This window comes from Carcharhinus amblyrhynchos, chromosome X, assembly GCF_965287045.1.
Source record: "Carcharhinus amblyrhynchos chromosome X, sCarAmb.v2.hapA, whole genome shotgun sequence".
Classification (NCBI taxonomy): domain Eukaryota; kingdom Metazoa; phylum Chordata; class Chondrichthyes; order Carcharhiniformes; family Carcharhinidae; genus Carcharhinus; species Carcharhinus amblyrhynchos.
This window is the reverse complement of record NC_137359.1, coordinates 6,402,196-6,424,018: the sequence shown is the minus strand read 5'-3', so window position 1 is coordinate 6,424,018 and position 21,823 is coordinate 6,402,196. Positions and strand designations below refer to the sequence as shown.

Here is a 21,823-nt window from a genome sequence, read left to right as displayed (position 1 = left end):
ATTTATAATACCTTTGCATATTTTGTTCCAGGCACATTGTGAATTCTCACTGTATATCAGGCACTTTATAATTACCTTACCCTAGTCTACTTATTATAGTAAAACTAAAATGAAGGGTCTCATACTAAGAATTCTATACTACCCCCATCAGGGGAAAAGGCGGGGAAATGGCAGTAAGTCATGATGCTCGTTTGGAGAGTACGATGGGCCAAATGGCCCCCTTCTATGCTCTAACAATTCTATGATTTAGAGATTCTTGAACTGTAACCTAAGTAGTGTCAATGTAATTCTGTAGCCTCGGGAATCCATAATTTCAGAAGAAATATATCTGCCACTTCATCTGCTGTTTCTGCTCAATGTTGAAATGGATATAGGTCTTGGCATGCCATCTGTTTGATGGAGCCAGATGTGCTGCCATCTAGTTGCTCCAACACAGATTTCCTGCAGTTGCCTGGGATGACTGTTGAAAAGGTTCAGGGTCATTGTTACATGAATTGGTATCAATAATTAGATATTGCTTGAGGACTACACCTCTCGGCCTTAGCTCATAACATTGCATATCCTGATGATAGCCTCACATTAAGAAGCCGGCCAAAATAGAGCTCCCCTGTGAGTTTCAGGATTCTTTGTCTCTGGTGGAACATTAGGTTCATGGTTAGATCCAGTGGGTAATCCCCAGTGCCAGCTGGCCAAGGTCTTCCTGCTGTTTCTCTCCCTCCCCAGTCATCAGAAATGTGGCTCTACATCCTAGAATTAGATTTCATCAAGCTTTAAACTTGCGCAGTTCTGCTAAAGTGAGTGGCCGGAATTGTACTGCTCCACCTGCAACTGAATCGGAACAGGCAAGGAGCCTTGACCTCGGCAGGATTTTATTGTTTCGGGAGAAGGAAGGCCATAACATCCTGCCTTCTGATCCTACAATTATGGATGAGTCAGCTATAATTGACTTTTGACAATTTCACACGTTAAGCCCCACCTTATGCACTGAATCGTTGTGTTAAAAGCGATGGCAGGAAAATAATTTTCTGTACTGTGTTCCATGTAAAAGCTGCATTAATACAAGTATAACAAAGTAGTTTCATATTTGTAACTTCCACTCTCAACTTTTTTTTGGTTTTTATTATGTTATAGTTCAGGTTAGAAACTCCAAAGTGTTTTATGGAGCCTGCCTCAATCGTAAGTTTTGCTTCTTGAATTTGGCTGGGATAAGCATCATATGTTGCATTTCAGGTATGATGCAAAAGACCCAGTAGGGAGCTTTTATTAAACAAAGTTTACTTAAGAATATAGTTAACGTGCATAGTAAGAAAATTAGCAAGAACTTTATCAATTACATGCAAGAAACAAAACAACCACCATAATGTATAACTCTTAACAAAGGTAATTAATATGTTCCAATCAAACTAAAACCCTTGGCACAGACAAAACCCTTCAAACAGGTCCAATACAGCAAAACCTACTGCTTATGTGATAAGGGAATTTGAGTCCTTTGTTTGAAGTCTGCAGTTCTTTGGATTCACTCAGAACAGTTTGAAGACCAGGCAGCTTCCCAAAACACCAGAGAGATTCTGGTTCTGCCTCCAACAATAGCAGATTTTCACCCTTCAGGAAAACAAGAGCTTGTTTTCAGCTAACCAACAGAATTTTCAAAAAACGAGGGGAAACACTTCTTTTTAGCTTGCTCTCCCTTCTAAAACTGAAACTGAAAATGAACTCCTGTCACCTGATCTGCCCACAGTTTTTTCCTCTTCCCAACAATGGCATCACCTAAGGCTGTGAGCATGAATCCAAAAAATTCTTAAAGGTACACTAACATCACAATTAAGATCATTTCAATTCTAGAAGGAACCAAAATTGAACATAGACATTTCACCTCAGAAACTGGACATTTCTTTTTTGAAACTGTAAAAAGAGTTCATTGGGCCAATGGAAGGATGCATCAGATGGCACATTGGTTAGCACTGCTACACCTCAGCGCCAGGGACCTGGGTTCAATTCCCGACTTGAGTCACTGCCTGTGAGGAGTAACTACTTCTCGCAGAGGGAGGTGAATTTGAGGAACTCGTTGCCCCATAGCAGGGTGCACTCTGAATCGTTGAATGGTTTCAAGAAAGAGATAGATATATTTCCAATAGAAAAAAGGGAAAGATAGATACAGGGAACAGGTGGGGAGGCAAATTTGAGACCAGGGAGAAATCAGCCATCATCTGATTGAATGGTAGAGCAGACTCGAAGGGCTGAATTTGCCTACTTCTGCTCCGAATTCCAGTGTTTCTATGTATGAGTTTCCTCCACGTGTTCTAGTTTCCTCCCACAGTCTGAAAGACGTGCTGGTTAGGTGGATTGGCTGTGCTAAATTCTCCCTCAGTGTACCCGAACAGGAGTGCGGCGACTAGGGGATTTTCACAATAACTTCATTGCAGTGTTAATGTAAGACTACTTGTGACTACTAAATATATACACTTATAAAACTTAAATTCTGCATTTGGACCAGTTTTTCCAAATCCTTCTCTGCCAGTGTCATGATCTGTCGTATATTCATCATGTACCTGACCCCCAGATTTTCCTCGCCCAAGCTGCCTGCATTCTTTGAAGGCAATACTTCAATCTGTTCTGATGATCCAGTCATCCAAGTGTATTCCATTAAATCTCACGCATTGTTCAGCATCATTACGTGTAATCTTCCACAAAACAGAACCCACACAAAGTTTTCTTGATTTTGTCCAAACTCAACTCTGCGGAAGAAAAGGGCTAAACCCTTAACGAATAGGGGTGTAAAAATGTGGCTTTTAAGCTCTCTAACCCATGAACCTTGTGTTTAAGTAAACACAGAATATGTGTGCTTAACTTGGACTAACAAGCCTGCGGAACATATTTGAATGTCTAGCATCATATCAGCAAAGTAACCCAGTTCAGAGTCACTGTCTGGCCTTTTCTTCAGATTTATGGAACTTGTCAAAAAGAAAATCTAATCACATAACAGCATCGTTTTGAATGGTAAACCTCTCTACAACACTCATTTGAAGCATGTCCCAGTTATCTATGATGTCAACTAACTATCTATGTCAGAGTTTCCCAAACTATTCCAGCCATGAGAAACATTTTCTTTATAGTGAAGAATTAAACCACAAATAAAATGATTCTTCTTGCACATTCGGTACAAACCCATCCGGTTCACTAATGTCCTTTAGGGAAGGAAATTTGCCATCCTTACCCGGACTGGCCTACGTGTGACTCCAGAGCCACAGCAACGTGGTTGACTCTGAACTACCCTCGGGGCAACTAGGGATGGGCAAATGCTGGCCAGTCAGCGACACAGTAAAAAGTCTGACAACACCAGGTTTAAGTCCAACCGATTTTATTTACATACATTTATTATAATACCAAAGTTATTTATTCAAGAAATACTTACCAGTCTTTCTGTTATTTTTAATGGAAGCTGCTCACACACACACACACTCACTTGCACGGTCCCTCACTCTCCCTCAGCCAATCTCACCCTCACTGAACCTCAGCCCTGGCTCTTCTTGGGACCAACACAGTAAGAAGTTTCTCAACACCAGGTTGAAGTCCAACAGGTTTATTTGTAGCAAACACCACCAGCTTTCGGAACTGGCTGTTCCTTTGTCAGGTTAGACTTCAACCTGATGTGGTGAGACTTCTTACTGTGTTTACCCCTGTCCAACGCCGGCATCTCCACATCATGACTACCATCTTCTTGGGACCACAGCTGAACGGACAGCAGAATGCCTGCAGAGGGTATAGGCACCCCTGACCCACATAACATAATGACTCCAGTACCTTTTGATGGAGTTCCACTGCACTTGCAAGTTATCTACCTCAACACCACTGTGCATTTCTTCTGGATCTTCCGATCCCAGCTTTCAGATAAATGCAGTTATTTGGGAACTCTATTTATGTGTTACAAAGTTAGGGAAAGACAGGACATGCTTCCTTTTTGTGGAACTAGCGACTGTATGGTAAGTTTAAAGTTGCAGTTTAAATGTTAGTGAATGTGTAGGGGTAATCGGGTTGGTGTGGCCGGGATTGGGGCAGAGCTGGTCAGTAGTTGAGGGGTCAGATGGGTAATCAGGTTAGAAATGCAGTTGGGGATAGTCGAGATGGGTAATTGGATGGGATTTGGTGGTCAATTGTATTCACCTAGGAGCTAGACTAGGTTTTAAACTATCTGATAAACTATTCAGGGAAGTACTGTGGAGGGCAATGGGTAACAAGAGAGTTGCCCATTGGAAGTTTAAACCTGAGGGGCAATTCCCACATAGGTTGATGACACATCAGGAGTTCCACAGGGTCCTGATGCGCAGCTCAGAATTATATCTGGCCTGTGATGATCCTGAGACTGGAAAATTTGCCCCGTGTACTAAGAAGGAATCAATGGAGAATGTACTTTATTGGCTGAAGTTGTTATAAATCCATGAGTGAGAAGTTTCTCTGTTATCTGTAACAGAGTAATTTGGGATTTTAAAAAATTATGCCTGATTCTGACCACTGGGTATTTTTTGTCCTAATTGTCTTTCAGCTGCACCAGTGTTGAATCCTGCACTCCAGCCTACACAGCTTCAACAGGCTTTACAAACTCAGCCTACTGTACAATCCCTCCCTACGTCGCCTGTACCTCTGAAACAGCCGGAACCACAAACCCAAGTCACTTCCATTCACACAGCACAAGGCCTGACTTTAAACCCCACAATCGTGAGTTATTCCAGTGTTTACTGCCTCATGTTAGATGTGGAGAGTGACCAGTGGTAATGAAATCATTAAATAGTTTTTACTGCAGTTATCATGATAATTGTCTTATTATAAATTCTAAGGTAGATTTTTTTCTTGATTAGTTATTCACTTGTACATGTTAATACAATTTTAAATTGATATATTCTTACCTTTATGATTATAATTAAAATATTCATTTTTTTGTACAAAATCATATGTTGACTGTTTTGAGGCTGAGGCTTTGGCTTAATTTGCAGTATTTTTAGTATTGTGGATGGCAGTGGTATGTCTATAAATCTATTTTTACCTTTGTGCTTTGTGAATGATTGTAGCAGAACTCACTGCTATTTTGCTAAAATGCTGTTCTGAAATTCAATGGAACAGAAGGACCAGTAAGAATGTTTTACGTCACTAAAAGAATATATAGAGGAGACAGCTCATTACCACAAGGGCAGCCTTTTCAAAGCAGTGACCACTTAACCCCGGAAATGAATTTGATAGTTCCTTATTGTAACTTGGATTTCATAATTCGCTTGTAGATTCTGAAGCAGAGAAAATGAAGGTGAGGCACTCATGGAAGAACTCGAAGGAAACCCTCCCTGGAGCGTTCTTACATTTTACAAAGCAGAGGCTGACTGATGGGACAATGCACTGCCCTGCACTGTGTCGGCAATTCACATGCTTGCAATTACAATGGGAAATTAGTTCAATTGGTTTGGAGTTCTGTTTCCTATCCATTAGCAGCAGGTGACATAGGAAGCCATGCACCCAATCTAAAGCTTAAGTGGGAGCCATTGCTATGGTTGCCATTTGTTTCCACAACAGAAGGAGAAGCTGAGCAGTGGGTAAGGTGGGGCTCAGTGCCAGGGTCTTTTTTCTGATACTTTATTTAAGGTGCTGCTGGAGGGAGTGACATCATTAAGAAATGACCTATTCCTTGCTAGAGACATGGTAAGGCCTGCAAAGTAGGCCAAGAAGCCATGACTGGATATGGCTCGTGAGGTCAACAGCAGAGGGATGAGGAGGAGCTGGGTTCAGTGCAGGTAACATTTCAATGACCTGCTTGGGTCTGGTAATGTGAGTCCAAAGAGAGATACAGATGTCACATCTCCTGGTCAGCAGTTACCAGAATGCAAAAGAGGAGAGCATCTGAGGGAGTATAGAGTTGTGTTGACCATAGGAGAGAAGTGTATGCAGCAGCATTGATGACCCATAAGCTTAGTTCATAGCCTGAGCACTATTCAATGGGAGACTACAATACCTTATGTGAATGAAAAGCTACAAGCAATGAGGCATTGTCCTAGTGACACTTCTTCATCTCACAGGAAGGATTAACAAAACAAAGGAGTGTGTTGGGAAAGAGTGTGTCAGGTGGAGACTCTAGACCCTGCCAGTGTTTTTCCATTGGAAGAACTGCTGATATTCATTCTTAACAAATGCTTGCTCTTACTTAGATTAAAATTTAGAGTTTATTTATTAGTGTTACAAGTAGGCTTACATTAACATTGCAATGAAGTTACTGTGAAATCCCCTAGTTGCCACACTCCAGCGCCTGTTCAGGTACACTGAGGGAGAATTTAACATGGCCAATCCACCTAACCAGCACGTCTTTTGGACTGTGGCAGGAAAGTGGAGCACCCGGAGGAAATCCATACAGACACAGGGAGAAGGTGCAAACTCCACACAGACATTGACCCAAGCCAGGAATTGAACCCGGGTTCCTGGCAGTGTGAAACAGCAGTGCTAACCAATGTGCCACCATGCCCGCCCTCAATGGAGAATCTCCTCTCCAAGTATCCTGCAGACGGAGTCTTGCTCAGTGAAATATATTGAGATCAGAGTGGCTCTAGTGTGCCTGCCATCTTGATATACACTGTGCTTCCTGAGTGTACCATGGTTATGATCTGGCAAAGCATGGGGACTGCTCTCCAATTCACCTCCAACCTGTTGTTTTCCTCTTCTGTTTCCTTCCTCTCTGAGAAGCTGTGCTATTCCAGTACCTCTGTTTCTTCAAGATTGACATCTTTCAAAAGAGTTATATTTTAGAAAGTACAGCAGACTACCACAATGCGCAAGATCCTGGAAGTACAATGCTGGAGGGTGCCACCCAACCAGTCAAGGCACTTGGTACCTGACCCTCATCTTCAGGAAACCAGTGGCCTGCTCACTGATGACCCTTATGCTCAGGTGTCAACCCTTGGTGTGTCATAAGCCATCTCTTCAAGGGATAAGCTTAATTCCTATTCCACCAATTTCCGAATATTCTGCGAAAAGCTGCTGGAGATTAAAGGTGTCATGGTAGCTTCCAGGATAGTATATACACACCTGTACAAAGCACTTGCTGTGCTTGTATACTGGCTGAATGTTTAAGGAGTGGAATCCCTTCCTGTTGAAAAATTTCCCTGGCTGGTCAGTCATGGGTGCACCTGAGGAATTCAGCAAATCCCTTTAAGCTTGAGTGCCATTATCCACCTTCTCTCTGGAATATAGTATCCATTACCTCCATGATGCAATGATGTAGTGCTCCCTGTGAAATGCCATCAATGTCTGCTACCACTTCTTGGAAGAAACCAGTTGCAAAAGAAAGTGTAAGGCCGTTGTGACTTTAACAGCTACAGAACGGTCTGACCATGGCTCCTGCCAAACCATCGAACCCTCAATGAGGCGTACAAGTCAAATGACTGTCCTCCGAGACAGACGCATCCTTCGATGGTATTGATGACGGAGACATACTCGAAAGGCCCAGGTAGTTTCTCCTTAGTAATCTTCCTGCCCCTCATTCCTAACCTCTGTGCCTCTATTCCCAAGGGGTCTGCTTCTCTTTCTGCAGATGCTTCTCCTTACTGCGAGTCAGTTCTATCATTGAGTAGTTTATTCTCATTTCCTGTTGCGTCCTTCCTTTCATTTGGAATACGGAGTCTTCCTGAAGCCTCTCATGAACCCATGGAGTCTGTGTGCAGAAGAACCTGCCCACCCCCCAGAGCTGCTTTCCCAAATGCACCTGCCCAGAGCAGACAGATTTTACAGTTAATTCTGCAGACACTGCGCACCTAGATTGCTGTGAATGAAGGCCTCCTCTCTTCTTGCTGCTGTCACATTGTTTTGATTCATTCCCTGCTATGGTTGAGTCTGTGTTATAAAAAAAATTCCAAGCTGGTTCTTAATGAGCTGACAACAAGCTCATTAAGAACCTTAACACGCTATTTGTTAATTTTAGATGGGTTATTCTTCCCACACTGAAATTTCATTAAAAGTTCTGCCCATGGAATCAGAGAAGCCCCTGGTGCGTCTGAAAGCAGCTTGGAAGCAGAAAGGAGATGCCCACCCCTTCAGGGGGCTAGCTACCTCACTAAAGTCTTGACAATAAAGGGAACTCTGCCCTGGAGTGAACTCATTCAAGCATCGAGTTAATTATCCCAAATTCATCCTGTGAATGCAAAGAGCAATCTGTACAACTCGCAACTGCCATACAGCACCAAGTCTTAGATGACAGGCTACATTGGAAAATGAGGAGTTGTAACCTGAGGAGAGGACACTCAAAAGAGATTCAAAGCCACAAATGGGAAACCATTAAGATCTGTTGCAGCAGTGTAGCACAAGTATAGTATGTCTGAAGGCTATGTGGACTGCAGGAAGGACCAGTGTTTCTGGAGGCTGTGTCACAGTAGAACACAGTCAATAATCTGTGTTGTATCAAAAAACAAAGAGAACAAAGAAAATTACAGCACAGGAACAGGCCCTTTGGCTCTCCAAGCCTGCGTCGACCATGCTGCCTGACTGAACTAAAACCCCCTACCCTTCTGGGGACCATATCCCTCTATTCCCATCCCATTCATGTATTTGTGAAGATGCCCTTTAAAATTCACTACCGTATCCGCTTCCACTACCTCCCCCAGCAACGAGTTCCAGGCACCCACCACTCTCTGTGTAAAACATCTGCCTCGTACATCTCCTTTAAATCTTGACCCTTGCACCTTAAATCTATGCCTCCTAGAGATTGACACTTCCACCTGGGAAAAAGCTTCTCTCTATCCACTCTGTCCATGCCTCTCATAATCTTGTAGACCTGGAATGTATTAAAAAACACATATGTATGGCACTACAATGGATTTGAATAGATTAATTTTAAAACTCACTGGACAAGATTGTCTTGGAAAATGGCAAAAGTCAATAGTGGGTGGAAAAGCTGTGTTGAGCCTGCCATTGGCAAAAGCAGATTTTCCCATCATATAATGTAGCACATGGTGCCAAAAGATTTCATCCGCAGGTTCCCACAAGGGGAAGCATCCTCTCAGCATCTACCCCTGTCAAACCCCCTAAGAATCCCATGGCCCATAACTTCCTGGCTCCTCAGTGTTGCATTGGAGGGTACCCTAGTGATAAGCTGGAGAATCCCTCCAGGAAGTTTCCACATCAGGTAATTGTCCAGAAGTGTTAACTTCCGTGAGACAATTGAGCAGCGCTGAGAATGGTTTAAATCGCTAACTTTGGATGGATGGCCAGTTTTCCCCTGAGAGTTATTCTGAACGAGTTAGAAGGAAAGGATTCACTTCTAATTCCAGAATAACTGTTTAAACACTCAGAGCCAGACTTGACCATGTCCTCCACCGGCCCCCAAAAGCACACACCTGCAGGATGTGTTTGGTGCAGTCGCAGACTGGCTGAACATTCAGTGAGTGGAAGCTCTTGCAGTTCACATAGTTCAGTACTTAATGCCCTGGAGGTCTGAGTGTCCCATGAGTACAGGTGATGGTACCCTGCACCTGCGGAGAAGGGGAGATTTGCCCAATGCTCTTACATCCTGGTTTGCCTGATCCCATTCAAAATGGATGAAGCTGTCTGCCCTCTCGAAAATAGTGTCCATCACCTCCTGGATGCACTTGTGCATGTAGGCTTGCAAAAACCTGCAGAGGTCACCTGTGGAAAGAGTTGCATACAAATTGAGCGTCGCTAAAACTTTCAGTGGCATGGGCAGTGGATGCCCTCCAAGTCCCCGTGGCAGAGGTGACCAACCAATTCCTTGGACATGATTAGCATTCAGCAATACTGGTTCCTGGACATCTGCAGGCATGTTAGACTCTGGGTGACAGCTCTCTGGGGTTTACTGTCTATGTGTAGAGCAGGCTCTGCTATCTCTTCCTCTTTATGGTTCTGCTCCTGCCTTTGGTGAGCCAGGCATCCCCTTGACGCCTTCTTCTTCCCTCCTGCCTATAAGCAAGAAGAATGACAGTGAGATCACCAGGTTCTAGGTTTTGCTCACTGCAGTATCAAAGAGAGAAATTTATCAGGCATTAGTCTCCAAAGGACCACTCTGCATCCACCACAATATCCCCAGGTCAGACCCTGGCATCCCTGAATCAACCCCCTGAGTCCGTGGAGTCTGTAGATGAGTGCTGTGCTCACCTTCGAACCCCTCCTTGGAGGCCTGCTCACCAGGCGTACGCCCTTTGAAGTCAGTTGTGTGTTGCGCTGTGGGGAGGGGTATGACTACCACATATGGGCCCTATAATGAGATGCAAATGTATTGCAGTGATGTTCCTGACATTGCACTGTGGGAAACGCAGCCCGCCATTGAAGGTGGGAGGTGATGATTGTGGCCAGCTATCATACCAACATAAAAACTGACTTTGAATTTCTGGCGATATTTTCCATTCCCGTCACCAAACTCATCCGACATGATTGGGAGCAGAAAGTCCCAGTCAGTGTTACTTTCCAGCATCTCCCAGGCAACACCATTGGAGCCAAGAACCATTCAGCATCTGGTGAGACAGATCCAATCTTTGGACATTTGTGGTTATCTGGGGGTACAATTAAGGTGCCATCAATTACATCCATATTTCCACTTGTGTACCTGTAGGGAATGCACTTCATGGTAAGCTCCATGAATGTGCTGATGGGATGAAACTAAAAGCACTGAATTATAGGCGAACATTTTCCAGCTGTTCCTGCTGGTGGGATCTTTCAATCTCATTGATGGTGACCCCTCGCCATACATTCCCTGGCAGCGGAGCATGCAAATAATGGGGAAACCTGTCGACAGCAGCAAAATTGGAAAATCCACGACCAGCTAATGGTAGGCCACTGTCGCAAATCATTCCACCGGGGCATTCCACTGGATGGGGGAAGCGGAGGGGGACAGGGTTAGGAGTGAAAATCCCACCAGTAGAGGTTAATGCTCATGCAGGGGGCTACACATGACCAATACAGCCTGATGTGATCAATCTTTCTCCAGTCCTTCCACAAAGAAAGTAAATTGCAACTTTGGCTGTTGGATTTGTAATGGCACCAATTCACATGGCAGAAGCGTACCCTTCAAAGAACAATCCCAACATTTGAACCACTCAAAGGGTGTGTCATTGTACACTTTGGAGAGAACAGACAGAGGAATCATCGTTAGTTGCATATTGCACAAAAAAGATGGTCAGCGAATGCCCAAAGCAGGACTGATGCACCTGGCAATCATCAAGAAATCGTCCTCTTCAGACCTGCATAGGATCTTTATGGCAGTCAAAAGCACAGAACCAAGAGCATTATAAATGCGTATTTCCTTAAGTTAACCTGATGTTCTCAGTGAGGGTATAATATGATATGCTGCTGTGCTCTCTCCTTGTGCTAGAAGTATTAACATAATAGGATTTGTCTTACATATTGCGACTAAATGAGGGCTCTGGTGGAAAGAGTAGAAAGAGGGTTATTGCAAGATCTCCTTTTTACCTTCTTTTGATTCTAAATGCTGGGAATACATGGCAGGTCCATCAGTATCTGAAAGGGGAAAGGATAAATTAAGAATTTAAAGTCGATTGCTGTGAAATTTTGCGCATGCCCTGCATATTTTGATTCCGCTGATGGTATTGTCACTGTTTTTCACATTAGGATAACTGTTGTTTCTCCTCCCTTATAGCTTAGCAGTCAAACTTCACTTGTGGGATCTTTGACGGCTACTCCAGTTATTGCAAATGCTGTGCCCAGCTTCCAGGGAATTACAAGTCAGATCATAACTAATGCACAAGGACAGGTAAGTGTACTCTGGGTCTGAAACTTATTATATTTTCATACTAATAAACATGTATTTACTGCATAGGAAAGTTAAACATAACATCTTAATGTTCTGACCATTTTTTTGTTTAATCTCAGTAACATTACTGGCAGTAAAAGTCACCTGTGCTCAGGAAACTGTACAACCTGTTGAGCGATTAAGACCACATAACAACATAAAAACAAAAATATTACTCAGGCTAGAAGACTCACAAGTACAAGCTTATTGTGAATGGTAATGAGGCAGCCGTATATCATTTTATCTTGCAATACACACTTGGAATACTATGTACTGTGTACAGTTCTGGTCACCCTGTTATAGAAAGGATATTATTAAACGAGAAAGAGTGCAGAAAAGATTTACTAGGATGCTACCGGGACTTGAGCTATAAGGAGAGGCTGGATAGACTGGGACTTTTTTCTCTGGAGCAGAGGAGGCTGAGGGGTGATCTTTTAGAGGTCTAAAATAATGAGAGGCATAGATCAGCTAGATAGTCAATATCTTTTCCCAAAGATCGGGTAGTCTAAAACTAGAGGGCATAGGTGTAAGGTGAGCGGGGGGAGAGATGCAAAAGTGTTCAGAGGGTCAATTTTTTCACACAGAGGGTGGTGAGTGTCTGGAACAAGCTGCCAGAGGTAGTAGTAGAGGCGGGTACAATTTTGTCTTTTAAAAAGCATTTAGACAGTTAATGGGTAAGTTGGGTATAGAGGGATATGGGCCAAATGCGGGCAATTGGGATTAGCTTAGGGGTTTGAGAAAAGGAGCAGTGTGAACAAGTTAGGCTGAAGGGCCTGTTTCCATTTTGTAAACCTCTATGACTTTATGACCTGTTTCAATTGTCTTCATATCTTCGCAATCTCCCTCAATATGTACAAGATGTGACTTCCATTTCAGTCAGTCTGAAGTTAGGATGCCAAGCTGACAGCTATTCCCAGTTGATTCATTCTCATGTCTATGTTTGGAAAATGATTTCTCTGCTTTCCCACCTTCTCAGATCACCCAGCACACACAGGTCTGCAGACTTTGGTCCAAGAAACATCCTTAGCCTGATTGAACTGCCTCATGTTAAGTGATGTAGGCCTTCTTGCAGCCTGAATAACTAAAGGTGATGGAAGAGTCAAAGAGAAGGTTATGGGACTGGGGAAAGATAAGATTCAGTGAGACAAGAAGGGACCTGCTTCATATAAACTAGACATTAAAGTTATCAAAATGGATATGAGCTAGCAATGGGAGATCTTCAGATATGAAATGGAAACAAATTCACCATCATCCTTGAGTCCTACTCTCCTGATCAGTGCTCTCTTTGAGCCATGAGGTGAAGACTCACTTGATGAAGGGGCAGCGCTCCAGAAACTAGTACTACCAAATAAGTCTGTTGGACTTTAATCTGGTGTTGTGAGACTTCTTACTGGGCCCATTGAGCAGCACACCTTGCTAGGAATGGCTGATTTGGGAGTCAGCCTTAGTGTGCAAAAGCCCTTCCCAGTGACACCACAACCTGGAGTGATATTTGGCTCAACATTTCTCCAATAGGCATGAAGTAGTGTCTGTATCCCCTTGCAGAAAGTAAGACTAACCCTGAACCTCTACAGCAGGAACAATAGACACTTCAGGGTCAGTTGTCCAAATTAGTATTAACACAGCAGAAATAGCCTCAAAATTAATTGTAGACTTGCTGCCTTGTTTATGCCACCATTTTATCTGTTGCTATTTTAAAGGAACCTTTCTATGTACAGTTGGAAAACCTGGTTGTTTCAGGTGGCGCCTCTTGTTTATACCGGGGGCCCTGTGATGTACTGGAACCCCAATTTTGATTCTAAGAGTTACATGGATGGAGCGTGTTCCATGCATCCTGTCTTCACGCATTCCCAAAATGGGAATGGATGCACAGGAATGGATGCTCACTTAGTTGCCACTCCTATACCCATTTCACCTCCTGGAAGCAGCCTTAAAAAACACATTGTTTTCCACACAAGATGACCAAGAGAAGAATCTTAGCACACTCCCCCAAATACCATGCAATCAAAATGTAGAAATTAGTGCCCTCATTTTTTTAATAAGTAATTTACAGGATACAGTGTCAGTGGCTAAGCCAGCATTTATTGCCCATCCCTAATTGCCTCTTGGTGCTGAACTGCCTTCTTGAATCACTGTGTAAACCCACAGTGCTGTTAGGGAGGGAGTTCCAGGATTGTTATTGGACATCAGTCAGTCCGTGTGGTGTAGGTACACCCACAGTGCTGTTAGGGAGGGAGTTCCAGGATTGTTATTGGACATCAGTCAGTCCATGTGGTGTAGGTACACCCATAGTGCTGTTAGGGAGGGAGTTCCAGGATTGTTATTGGACATCAGTCAGTCCGTGTGGTGTAGGTACACCCACAGTGCTGTTAGGGAGGGAGTTCCAGGATTGTTATTGGACATCAGTCAGTCCCTGTGGTGTAGGTACACCCACAGTGCTGTTAGAGAGGGAGTTCCAGGATTGTTGTTGGACATCAGTCAGTCCATGTGGTGTAGGTACACCCACAGTGCTGTTAGGGAGGGAGTTCCAGGCTTGTTATTGGACATCAGTCAGTCCATGTGGTGTAGGTACACCCACAGTGCTGTTAGGGAGGGAGTTCCAGGATTGCTATTGGATATGTCAGTCCATGTGGTGTAGGTACACCCACAGTGCTGTTAGGGAGGGAGTTCTAGGATTTTGACCCAGTGGCAGTGAAGGAACGGCGATATATTTCCAAGTGAGGATGGTGAATGACTTGGCCTGGAACCTCTAGGTGGTGCTGTTCCCAGGTACCTACTGCCCTTGTCCTTCTACATGGAAGTGGTTGTGGGTTTGGCTGTCTAAGGAAGCTTGGTTAGTTCCTCTAGTGCATCTTGTCGATGCTACTGAGCATCAGGGGTGGAGGGAGTGAATGTTCCGGGAAAGGGGTACCAATCAAGTGGGCTGCTTTCTGCTCATTGTTCAAATATAGACTGCTGGAAGTATTGAAGTGATGTCTTCTAACCACGCACCCTAATTCACTCTGCTCATAAAATCTCACCATGGCAATTTCTGATTTTGGCAACGGTGGCTGATAGTGTATTTCTTTGACATTGATTTCATCGTTCTCAAACGCAGGTCATAGGAACTGTTCCCTTAGTAATGAACGCCGCAACAATAACAACAACCAATCCTGTGACAGCAGTAACAGCACAAAACCTACAAGTGCAAGCAGTTACACCACAGATGCTCCTGAACTCGCAAGGTCAGGTGATTGCAACTGTGATTAGCAACCAGTTTGTGCCAGTCCTGAGCCGACAAGGAGTCCCCGTCTCACCTGTAAAGACAACACAGCAGGTAATGTCTCCTGGGCTAGGTTCACATGCAGTAGATCATGTTTAATGGGAGCACCGCCTTTTGCAATTATAATTTCTGCAGGTATTACAAACTACACAAAGAATGATCACATTTATGCCCAAGCAAATGTTCTTGGTATTGATTACTGATATTACACTATATTTAATCAACTTTTACGAAATGTACTTAAGTCAGGTGGTAAAGAAAGTAAATAGTATAGCATGGCCTTCATAGCGAGAGATTTGAGTATAGGGACAGGGATGTTTTGCTGCAATTGTACAGGGCATTGGTGAGGCCACATGTATTGTGTGCAGTTTTAGTGTGCTTGTCTGAGGAAGGATGTCCTTGTTATAGAGGGAGTACAGCGAAGGTTTTCCAGGCTGATTTCTGGGATGGCAGGTCTGTCATATGAGGAGAGACTAAGTCGGTTAGGATTATATTCACTGGAGTTTAGAAAAGTGAGAGGGGATCTTATAGAAACTTATAAAATTCTAACAGGGTTAGACAGAATAGATTCAGAAAGAATGTTCCCGATGGTGGGGGGAATCCAGAACTAGGGGGGTTATAGTTTGAGGATAAGGGGTAAATTTATAAAATTCTCAGGGTAGATTCAGAAAGAATATTCCCTATGGTGGGAGAGTCCAGAACTAGGGGGTTATAGTTTGAGGATAAGAGGTAAACTTATAAAATTCTAACAGGGTTAGACAGGGTAGATTCAGAAAGAATGTTCCCGATGGTGGGGGGAGTCCAGAACTAGGGGGTTATAGTTTGAGGATAAGGGGTAAACCTTTTAGGACTGAGGTGAGGAGAAATTTCTTCACCCAGAGGGTGGGGAATGTGTGGAATTCACTCCCACAGAAAGTAGTTGAGGCCAAAACGTTGTGTGATTTCAGGAAGAAATTAGATATCGCTCTTGGGGCTAAAGGGATCAAGGGATATGGGGGAGAAGGGGGATCAGGATATTGAATTGGATGGTCAGCCATGATCATAATGAATGGTGGAGCAGGATCGAAGGGCTGAATGGCTTCCTCATGCTTCTAGTTTCTATGTTTATATGAAGTATGGCCATGAAACAGGAGACCAGCTCTCCAGGATCCCTAACAGCAGAATGGAATTTTTACCTCAGCCTGATTATGGAAGGTCAGGGGGGTTATAGTGATGCTTAACTAAATTGACTAACCGGTTGAAAGTTTTTGTGTCTGGAGCTTTGGGTGTGATCAAGCACCTCAACAGATTGTAAGTCTGTGGGCCACAGACTGAGCAAATTCACCTTCTGTTTCTCCTTGGCTGCTGTTTTGTTTGCCACAAAAAATATTGCAGCCTCTCAATGTACTGCACCCAACTCTCGACGCGGGGTTGAATGGCTTTATTTTACCGAGTAGCAGCACCTTTAAAACAAAGTCTGTACCATTCCTCTTCGGTCTTCAAATCTTCACTCTCCTCTCCCTCAACTCTGCACTGCAGGCTTTCAACAACTGATCCGGTTTGTCCTCATCAGCAGTGTATTAACTCGAGGTGACTCGCTATAGCAGGTGTAAAACAAGAAGATTTATTCAACAAGTTGGAACTATTTACAATTAAGGAATTGCAACACAACAATTTAGGTCTGCTCCCAACAATTCCCCAGTTCGCTCTGCCCACTTCCAGAGAATGTGATCCCTTGCTCCCGATTAGCCCAGGTTCACATGCTCATCCTCTATTAGTTCAGACCTGGGCACATAGTCACGCGACCCATGAAGGATCACCACTTAACGGGGCCTGCTAACACAGTTTTTAAACATTAGGATCTATCAAGTCTGGGATCTGACTTGTCCACTATTAACATCAGTTAGAATCATAACAATAATCTCTGTTTAGTGCAGGGCATAGCTTAAGGTCTCTGTTTGGAGTAAGACACTGTTTGAAATCTGTTTAGTGCAGGATATGTTTAAAATCTTTGTTCAGCCTAGTGCACTGTTTAGAATAAAGAGAACAAAGAAAATTACAGCACAGGAACAAGCCCTCCAAGCCTGCAATGACCATACTGCCCAACTTAACTTAAACCCCCTATCCTTCCAGGGATAATATCCCTCTATTCACATCCTATTTATGCATTTTTCCAGATGCCCCTTAAAAGTCACTACTGTACCTCCCCCACCACCTATCCCAGCAGCGAGTTCTAGGCACCCACCACCCTCTGTGTAAAAATTCGTACATCTTTAAACCTTGCCCCTTGCACTTTAAACCTCTGGCCCTTAGTAATTGACTCTTCCACTCCTGTAAAAAGCTTCTGACTATCCACTCTGTCCATGCTTCTCACTATATCACTTTGTATTTGCTGCATAAAGTTTGCCTGCAGAAGGAACTAACCAGCTGAGTAGTGCCCCTCAAGTTATATATGACCAATTCTCATTGGAGAGAGATGCCTGTGGTTAATTAGCTCCACAGTGACACAGTGGTTAGCATTGCTGCCTCAGAGCACCAGGGACCCAAATTCGATTCCCGGCTTGGGTCGCTTCTGGTTTGCACATTCTCCCCATGTCTGTGTGGGTTTCCTCCAGGTGCTCCAGTTTCCTCCCAGTCTGAAAGTTAGGGTACATTGGTCATACTGAATTCTCCCTCAGTGTACCCTCTCAGGAGTGTGGTGACTAGGGGATTTTCAAAGTAACTTCATTGCAATCTTAACGTAAGCCTACTTGTGACTTATAAATAAACTTTACCTATTGTTTAAAAGCCTCCCTGAAATTTCTTCACATTAACAAGTCAGATGGTACAATATAGAGTGCCATTTGCTGTCAGAAACTGTGCCTTCAAGAAATGTATTTTTAATCATGTTCTTTGCCGTTTGGAAGCATGCCTTTTTCTTTTGTTTTTGTTATTGACACCGTGAGGTCTGTAGTGGCATCTTTTATTGCTGCTTAAATGGTTTAAAAAGGGATTTGTTTATTTTAATCTGGGGCTAATTCACTCTCTAGGAGTTTACAACCCTTTTTGAAGTGTTGTGGGAAGATTGACAGGTCAGATGGCACAGTTTTTTTTTCTCTCCTAAAAATGCTTTCATATTCCGTTTTGGCTGCTAGCTAGTAACTAGAGTCAAGGATTGCTTCTGTCTCTTGATGTGGTTTGCTGGCTAAAAGCTAGAGGCAGCAGTGGCTCTATTTCTACCTCGAGGTGCTGGGATTTCCAGAACGGAGAAGCCAGAGTCCCAATTCTCCATCCAAAGGACTAATTCACAGCAGGTATTGCAGAATTGAAAAACCACGTGAGCATTCTTATTTTCTGTGCTGTATCTAGGGACAGGTGTTTGTTTATGAGGAGGCTTGTCGTGTGGAACAGGACATTTAGCCGTTAAGATTTATATGATAGCATGGTTGTTTCTTTTTCTTGTTTGTAATTGGTAAAAGTTGTTCCTAATTGTCTTATTATATGTTAATTGTATTCTTAAATAAACTTTGTTTGACAAAAGATCCCAAGTGGGTCATTTCAATCATACTTGGGGTGAAACACACCTGCTTAGCCATGCCAAATTCAAAGTGTAAAACTTATGGTCTAGGCTAACATCATAAATGGAGTTTCTGAGCTGGATTATAACAATGTTACAAAGTTGGTCACAAGAAAATACGTTAAAACAAAATCTGCTATTTCAGAGAATCACTGTATCACAGAATACCACAACCCATTGAGTCTGCAGCAATGCATGAAATGCCCTGATCTCCCCACCTAATCCCACTTGCCAGCACTTGGTCCATAGCCCTGAATGTTATGATGTGCCAAATGCTGATCCAGGTACTTTTTAAAGGATGTGAGGCATCCTGCCTCCCCCACCATCCCACACAGCGCATTCCAGACTCTTACCACCCTCTGGGTAGAAATGTTTTCCTCAAATCACCCCTAAACCTCCCACCCCTCACTTTGAACCAATGTCCCTTCGTAACTGACCCTTCAACTAAGGGGAACAGCTGCTCCTTATCCACTCTGTCCCTCATAATCTTGTACACCTCAACCAGGTCGCCCTCAGTTTTCTCTGCTTCAGAGAAAACAACCCAAGCCTACCCAGCCTCTCTTCATAACCTAAATGCTCCATCCCAGGCAGCATCCTGGTAAATCTCCTCTGTACCCCCTCCAGTGCAATCACATCCTTCCTGTAGTGAGGTGACCAGAACTGCACACAGTACTCCAGCTGTGGCCTCACCAAAGTTCTATACAACACCATCATGACCTCTCTGCTTTTGTAATCTATGCCTCGATTGATAAAGACAACTTATTGATCAGTTTGACAGCCTGGTTGGACAACAGGCATTTGGTTTATGGACCCTGAAGAAACCTGCCCATTTTGCATTTAGGCTGCGCTCCCTTTTTATTTAAAAAGCCTTTTATTGCAGTTTTGTTTATACTTCAGTCCCACCCTCCTGAGCTACAGGCACTTGGTTCAGAGGGGGGCAGAGAAGGCGGAGGAAGTCCTTCTGAACCTGCTCCTGGGCCTGGCTAAGCTCACCATCAACAGGTACAGGCAGTGGGTGATCAAGGGGGTCATCCGACCTGACTGTCTGCCCTTCATGATGTGGATATGCCAGCGTCTGCCCTTCTACCATGGCTATAGCTGCAGCCAGGTGTCCCTAGAGAGGGAGCATGCGGTGTCCATAGGCACCATTGAAGCCTTCCGTGCCCTTTGGGCCCCACAGGGAGCTGGGTTGCCTTATCGACCCCTTTAATCATCTTTTGATTTAATGTCATAAGTTTAATTTGTGATTTGTTTTTGTTTTGCGTGGTTCCCCTCCAAAGGGCTGCCCTTCTTGCTTTGACCCTCATTTTATTTCATTTAGTTTATTTGTTTAACTCAAAAGAATTGGACAATAGGCATCAGTGGCAGTTTTCTTGCACTCTCCTAGTCCTTCACACAGTGTAACAAAGACATGGAAATTCTGAATAAAGACCACATGCTTGAAAGATTTCGGCAGAGTTTAACATATCTCAGCTCATTCTATAAGCTGAAATGTTCTGGGCCATGGTTCACAAGGCACTGAGAGATCAAATCTAATTTTCTTCAGGATAACTCATGGATAGTTCAGCAGAGTGTCTCTGGTGCTTAAATGGAAATCACGGCCGGAATTTTACCGGCACTCCCGCCCCGATTCTGCAGGTGGGTGAGGCTCGGAGAACAGTATTCTCCCTTGGCCTCGGGTGGGATCATACAAAGCTCGGGCAGATGTGCTGATAAAATTCCGTCCCACATGAATCATTAGTGAAAAGTATTTCTACTCTTTTTCCCTAAGGTACAAACTTTCCAAACAATGACTTCTGTAACGCAACCCAGTGTGACGCAAACCACAGCCACGGCACCGACTGAACCTATTGCACCAAGCAACACTCCATCCACTGCCAGTGTTGGACAACTTGTCAGCAGTATGTATTGGACAAAAATTGTCAAAAATATTATTTGGTCCTAATGTGCCCTCACTTGATTGGTGAGTTACTGTGTTTCACTGGTTCTTCCTGAATCTTCTTATGGGCAGCATGATGGCACGGTGGTTAGCACTACTGCCTCACAGTGCCAGGGACCTGGGTTCGATTCCTGTCTTGGCTCACTGTCTGTGTGGAGTTTGCACATTCTCCCCATGTCTGCGTGGGTTTCCTCCGGGTGCTCCGGTTTCCTCCCACAGTCTAAAAGATGTGCTGGTTAGGGTGCATTGACCTAAACAGGCGCCAGAGTATGGCGACGAGGGGAATTTCATAGTAACTTCATTACAGTGTTAATGTAAGACTTACTTGTGACTCATAAATAAACTTTAAACTTTATCCCTAACCATCTTTTACTATCATTGACAAGTCTCATGTATGCATCCTTGTGTTACTTTTTAGGGATCTCTGTATCTTTACCCCAGATCTCTCTGTTCCTCTACTCCATTTTAGACATTCGGCCAGGCCGAGGTGGTTAGCATGAATGGAGACATTTCCCAACTTGCCAACACTCCTCGGTAGAAAGTACTCAACTGCAATTTTTGTTCCAGGGCACTGGGGTGGGAGTGTTGTACCTGAGTGCAGGGTAGAAATTACAGAATTATTACAATACAGAAGGAGGCAATTACGGCCCATTGTGTCTGCACAGGCACTCCAATGAGCATCATGCCTTTCCCTGCCATTTCCCCGTATCCCTGCACATTGTTTCTATTCAAATAATCATCTAATGCCCTCTCGAATGCCTCGATTAAACCTGCCTCTACCACACTTCCTGGCAGCACATTCCAGACCCTAACTACTTACTATGTGAAAAAGTTTTATCTTACATTTGTTTCTTTTGCAAATCACTTTAAATCTGTGCCCTCTTGTACTTGATCCTTTTATGAGCAGGAACAGTTTCTCCCTGTCTACTGTGTCCAGTCCCCTCATGATTTTGAACATCTCTATTAAACCTCCTTTTAACCCTTTTCACTCCCAAAGGGAACAGTCCCAACCTCTCCAATCTATGCCAACTCTGGAAACAGATCCTAGGCAGCCGTGGGTTCAGGCCAGTGCCAAAGCAGGCTGGTAGAAGGTCCGCATCCATTCTCTATGACTGTTCCAATTGTTGTAGAAGTTATTGAGCCCTCTTGTCCTCACCATACCGCACCCCCCCACCCCCCTGCATCTTGCCCACTCCCCCATGGTCCCTCATCCCTTCTATGTCTGCTCAATGCCAACTCATGGCCTCTTTTACCCTGCATGCCATGATACATAAATACCAACTCATAACCCCACCCATTGCC

The 21,823-nt window shown here is 43.8% G+C and overlaps 1 protein-coding gene across 1 annotated transcript in view; it reads left to right on the top strand.

Annotated features, from left to right (window-relative positions):
- Window positions 1-21,823, top strand: part of pou6f1 (POU class 6 homeobox 1) — a 129,243-nt gene that overhangs the window by 93,276 nt on the left and 14,144 nt on the right. Inside the window, exons 6-9 of the mRNA XM_080217969.1 lie at window positions 4,541-4,713; window positions 11,633-11,746; window positions 14,883-15,101; window positions 20,354-20,483. Coding sequence (XP_080074095.1) covers window positions 4,541-4,713; window positions 11,633-11,746; window positions 14,883-15,101; window positions 20,354-20,483 — 636 coding nt within the window. The remainder of the gene's footprint in view (window positions 1-4,540; window positions 4,714-11,632; window positions 11,747-14,882; window positions 15,102-20,353; window positions 20,484-21,823) is intronic.